The following is a 6000-nucleotide window of genomic DNA, read 5'->3' as shown; positions in this document are numbered from 1 at the left end:
GTTATTTTAGCCATCCCTGTTGTGCTGCCATCACACTGCTGTTCCTCACCTGGAGTCTAGGGTTGCCACCAGAAATACTGGCCTTCCCATCTCTCTTTACTCTCTGTTTATACTATTACATTCATATACAGTAGGATTAATATACCTAACCCAGAGCCGCGGATCCCTCCAAGCAATTTCCAAAGTGATTTTGCTAACGTCACACAATACAGGTACGGGACCTGTTATCCAGAATGCTTGAGACCTGGGGTTTTCTGTATAATCGATCTTTCTGTAATATCTTCATATCTTAAAGGAGAATTCAACCCTTTTTATTAAATACCCATACCCCCTACCCTAAATAGACCCCTCTCCCTCCTCCCCCCCAGCCTACCTGGTACCCCGTGCAAATGCCCCTAACTTTTTACTTACCCCTCTGTGCAGATTCTGTCCTCGGGATTTCTTTTGAAAAAAAAAACGGAAATTCGGCTTTACTAGTGCGGGAGAGCGCTGTTGCGCTCTCCGCACTAGTGTTCCTGCCTTGGATGCCTCCCCTGCAGATGGCGAGGGGGGCGGCATTTTGAGGAGCTGCCTCATGCGCTACTCTGTATGAATATGCCACTGTTAATGCCAGGGACACTTTATCAACTAAGTTACTATGGTGGGAGAAAGCAGGGAGGGGGCCAATGGAGGGAAGGGGATGGGAATTTCTGATTAAAGGGAGTTTAGTTCTCTTTTAAGTGTACTACAAAATTATATAAACATTGAATAAACCCAATAAAGACAACGGCTGCCAGTTCTGGGCATCCAACCCCTCCACAAAGTGCAGAAACCCTGAATAAACCATCTGAAATTCACCCTTGTGAACTCTAAACTCTTTCATAAAATAAAGTTACAATGAGCGGATTTATGGCACTTCTTTCATACAAAGAGCTATTTAATAGAACTAAAATACCATACAGTTGCATAAACACTGCAGTAGGGCCCACCCCAGAGGGAGACCATAACCACATTAGCATTAGTGCTTGGTGCAAAAGTTTAAAGGGGGTGCAAATGACATCAGTTATGTTAGTGATACCATACCTCCCAACATTTTGGAAGTAAAAAGAGGGACAAAAAATTTTTTTCCGCATGTAGCGCAGCAATTTTTTGACCACACCCCTTTCTGTGGCCACACCCCCTAATTACCATGTTTGTTTTACAAAATTTGGCAGGTTATGAAAGTTTGAAAATATTTCTCCTTATCTAAACTGTGTTTTTGTGTCTCCAAAATTGTTACAAAGTATCTTATTTGCACCTGTTAGCTGTTCTGGGCTCTCTGCTAAAAGCCAATTAAGTGAGAAACTTTGTTTCTTTTTCTGGCTGTTCAGTGCATAGAAAAGAGGGACTTTCCAGTACAAATGAGGGACTGCGGGTTGAGCTGTCAAAAGAGGGACTGTCCCTCAGAAAAAGGGACAGTTGGGAGGTATGTACTATGTTTGCGTGACATATTATAAAATATCACGTCAGAAAGAAGCAGAATGAGTGTTAGACCACTGTGAATACACCTCATCTACAAAAGTGTTTTTAACTGTGAACTTCCCCTTGAACTACGTTGCATTTTTTTGTATGAATATCCAGCTAAATGAATGAACGAACGCTGTCTGTATCAGCACTGCATGTGGCCTATACACCAGAGAGAAAGGCACGCGCTTGGAACCTTGAGTTGGCCAAGCAGAGAGTGAGAGAAACAGACGGTTCCTTCTTGAGACAAGCAGCAGCCAAGGGATTAGAAAGTGAGGGGCACAGGGAGGCATAAAATGTAAGGGCTGCTGCAGTGTGGATCTGGTTACAGAAAACAACGTGCAGCCAGTGAGTGTCAGGCAAGGTGTGTGCGGTAACAGAGCAAATATACACAGCTTCCAGCCCACCTCACTACACCAGGCAACATGAGGGGAGGAGGAGGCCGCTGCTGCATCTCAACCATTTCTACTAGCAATTCATTCCCCTACTCGGAGGGGGTAGAAACGGACAGGGATATTATTCTGTGCCACCTCTAGGTGCATTTTAATAGGCAGCCTCTTCTTCCCAGACCTGGGAAAAAAGCAAAAGATTTATCAGCCTGGCCACAGGCTCCTCCCACAGCCAGGATCCTCTCAAGCATTTCCATGCTGCTTCTGAGGCAGTGAGACTGCAGACAGAGGCATGGGTTGCCTTTAACTCTACACATTATGAACACAACGAGACTGGCTGGTTATTGAATGGAATAGGGGGGGTTTTGGATTTTCCATTCCAGATTAGCTTGGATGTACTGTTGTGTATTTTCTTTTTTTCAATGAGGCTTTCTGATTCCCTGTAAGTCCTAGAGGATATTGCTTGAAGTGAATGATGTTACCTCAGTGGATGTGAAGCACACACAGCGTGCAGTACCAGCAGCAGGGAAATAAGGAGAAGGTGAAAATGATTTGAGCAAAGGTTTCTGCCAACTGGGCTCAGTGCTAGGTCTTCACAGGGGGGACTGGGTTGGTCTGGAAGCACAAAGCCGGCACTTGGCATTCCTCTACACTCCTAGTCCAATCTTGGATACAAAGTAACCCACCTACAAGTTGCCATCAGCACCTTTCACCATGAGCTCAGTGACTGGAAATAAAGACAGGCTTGCAGGTACCGCTAGAAGCAGAAAATATGGGGTAAGCCACCGATTCATTAACCAACTAGAATCATGTGTATGTCTATATACAGAAGCAAATTTTGACTGACTGATACCTCCCGAGCCACATCATTTATATATCCTTCAGTCCACGCAACTACCCTCTCATTATTATCCCAATTATTCTACCTATGCATTTCAGTGGGGCGTGCAGTGCTTCCATTCAACAGACATTTTAGTCTCTCACTATTATAGGTTTAAGAAGGTGGAATTATAGGGAATAAACTTGCAAGGCTTGCATAATGTAGTACATGGAATTTGTTCTTGATAATACTATTTTACTGGCCAGCATGCACACAACATGTACATAATCCACATACTGTTCATTTAGATATTCCCACGCACATGGAGACACTGACGAGCAAAGGGATCCGTCCAAAATACAACAGTAGCATAAGTCTCCCGCAGAGGCGGCAGTATCATTCTGCTTTTGGCACACATGCAGTACCATTATAGAGATATCAGGCATTCAGCATACCTAATGTCATTCATGCGTTCCTCCTACAGTTTGGCCATGTCACACGAGGCAGCACAAGCATTGTGCCACTACTCACTATGGGGATCTGTACAGAAGTATGGTACACTATGCACACAGCCTTTATATTACTCAGCTCAAAAATAAGTCTTACATGGTCACATTTAAACCATATTACAGAGGGATATAACAGATGCAAAATACACAGATATATAGTTACTTAAGTGTGTGGAACAGACAACTAAATCATCTAGTTTTCTCACCTGTCATGCCATAATGTAATGAACTAATAGCAACCATAATTAAAAATATGCAAATATTTATATGAACTTTGTATGTATTTTTACTATGGGCATTTTGCTTAGGTTTGCTAAGATTATCGTTCTATTTTTGACTCTAAATGAGAGTGAATGAAGGAATATATACGCTGCTGAGAGATTCTGCACAGTGCTACTCTGATAGCTGATCTAGTAGAAAATGTTTGGGGTATCCTTGTTATTGTCTAACACTCATTCACTGAGAAACAGGCACATTTACTAGATAGAGATCAGTTTAGACCCTAGAGAATAATTGAGCCAGAATTAGACTATTTGTATTGCCAGGTGTTAGCCAGTATCGTCCTAAGGAACAGATCCACTTCTACCAGGCACATCATATCTATGCATCTGACCCCATATGCATTCTTCTCCAATTCTTGTCACACACACAAAAAACTACCACAGTTTGAATATCCAGAGCAAATGATCTGCAATGAGGAGGAGCTCTTGGTATGGCAAGGTCTCGCACGGAGTGAATTTCTGCAGAGAGAAAGAAAGATTACAACAATAAATTTTATTTTGCAGGTGCCAAAATGAATGCATAACACTTGAACTGAATAATTTCCTTTATATATAAAAAGAAAAACAGAGAAATAGATTGTATAAGAAAACCCCACAGTAACAATAGAGAGACCAAGGTGCCAAGAACATTTAGTCTGCATATTAAACAGGAGGTCCAACCCTCTCCTTCATTCATAAGCATTGTAAAGCCCACAAATGTGCACTATGTATAATTAAATATATATCTGTATTTTCACATATACATGTATATATAAAAACACAGGTAAGGCTTAATTTACCAAAAAAGTGGGGTTCAAAGCACAAATATATCAGCATGCTGCATCCTGAGGTGCGAGTCTTTGCAATTCTTAGTGCAAACAGTTATACCACTCTTTATACAGCACTGCCCGTGGTCAGCAGAGATGCATGCAGAGGGGCAGGAGGTAGGCAGCCCATGGGTGTCCCATGGAACGCCCCTATCTTGAGTGTCATTCAGAATGAGCAAGCTAGGGAGTGCCAGTAGATACAAGGCTGTACAAAGGCAGTACCAAGCACCCTTGAACCTGCCAGCACTTTATTTTTTTTCTATGGTATGAGGTGTAAATGAGCCAGATACTTTGTCTACAAGCACATACATATTTATTCATTGAAGCCTTATATGTGCAGTGTGAAATACATTGTACATTTATGCATCAATCCTGATTTTTCTGTTTTTTTTTTACTCTCCGTTTTTCTGTAAAGGAGATGGATAGTGTAAGTCACTTACTGTACCTGATACTCTTGGCTGGTGCTCCGATCAGCAAAAAACTGCACCAGTTCAGGCATTGCCAAGTGATCCTCTTCCTACATCTTCCTTGTTTGTGTGGATGCTCATGTGCAGTAGAGTGAAAAGCCAAACTTTAACAAAAACAAAGCTGCCATTTTCACTCTACATCACATGTGTCTGCCCCAGACACTGAAAAAAGAAGAAGAGGATCGCTCTGTGGTGCTTGCTAAGAAGAACCCTGGACCAGTACAGTTTTCTGTAAACAAGAGCACTAGCCTGGGGTATCAGGTAAGTGATTACAATCCCTTAGGCCCTGATTAATGTTTGGCATTTCCCATTGATTTACACTTTAATTCTCCTTTAATTTTTATAGAATTCTAAAGCCCAAATAAGATGCACAGTGTTGGCACCGAAATGTAGGGTTATCACAACGTTCACTTAAATTCCCAAAACAAATGCCTAATGAGACTAATACAACAACTGCTTCAGTGAGAATCTGCAACTCAAAACTTTTAAAGGATCATTTACATATACAGTACAGTGTGTTCAAGTTCAGTATATTCAAATTGAAATTGGCATGGTTGTTACCTACAAGGCAACATCATTTACCCCAGAAATAAAGCATTGTTGCAGCTGTACAGGAAATTGCACCTGCTGCAAGTTTGCCCTATTTGTCAAAATTAATACAATGGGGCTCATTTATAAAAACTGGGCAAATTTGCACCTGGGCAGTAACCCATAGCAACCAATCAGTGAGTGGATTTTTTCAGCCAGCTGCAGGTTGAGCAATGTAAGCAGGCCTCTGATTGGTTGCCATGGGATACTGCCCAGGTGCAAATTTGGCCAGTGTTTATAAATGAGCCCCATTAATGTGTGTACCCTATGTTTGTATGTATATTTTTTAGGGATGCACCGAATCCAGGATTCGGTTCGGGATTCGGACAGGATTCGGCCTTTTTCAGCAGGATTCAGATTCGGCCGAATCCGTGTGTAAGGCCGAACTGAATCCAAATCCTAATTTGCATATGTAAATTAGGGGCAGGTAGGGAAATCACATGGCTTTTCGTCAAAAATGAAGAATTTTTTCCACTTTTTCCTTTCCTACCCCTAATTTGCATATGGATTCAGTTCAGTATTCGGCCGAATCTTTCATGAAGGATTCGGTCGAGTCTTTCATGAAGGATTCGGTCGAGTCTTTCATGAAGGATTCGGGGATTCGGCCGAATCCCAAATAGTGGATTCGGTGCATCCCTAATATTTTTATTTGCATAGC

At 41.9% G+C, this 6000-nt stretch overlaps 1 protein-coding gene across 1 annotated transcript in view; it reads left to right on the top strand.

The window, feature by feature from the left end:
• Window positions 1-1658: 1658 nt before the first annotated feature.
• The window catches only part of LOC108716124 (kinesin-like protein KIF26B), a 192863-nt gene continuing 188521 nt past the window's right edge, over window positions 1659-6000 (top strand). The window contains exon 1 of the mRNA XM_041562761.1: window positions 1659-2648. Within this exon, the coding sequence (XP_041418695.1) occupies window positions 2586-2648 (63 nt within the window). The 5' untranslated portion in view covers window positions 1659-2585. The remainder of the gene's footprint in view (window positions 2649-6000) is intronic.

The sequence above is a fragment of the Xenopus laevis genome, chromosome 5L (genome assembly GCF_017654675.1).
Source record: "Xenopus laevis strain J_2021 chromosome 5L, Xenopus_laevis_v10.1, whole genome shotgun sequence".
Taxonomy (NCBI): domain Eukaryota; kingdom Metazoa; phylum Chordata; class Amphibia; order Anura; family Pipidae; genus Xenopus; species Xenopus laevis.
This window is presented reverse-complemented; position numbering and strand designations above follow the sequence as displayed.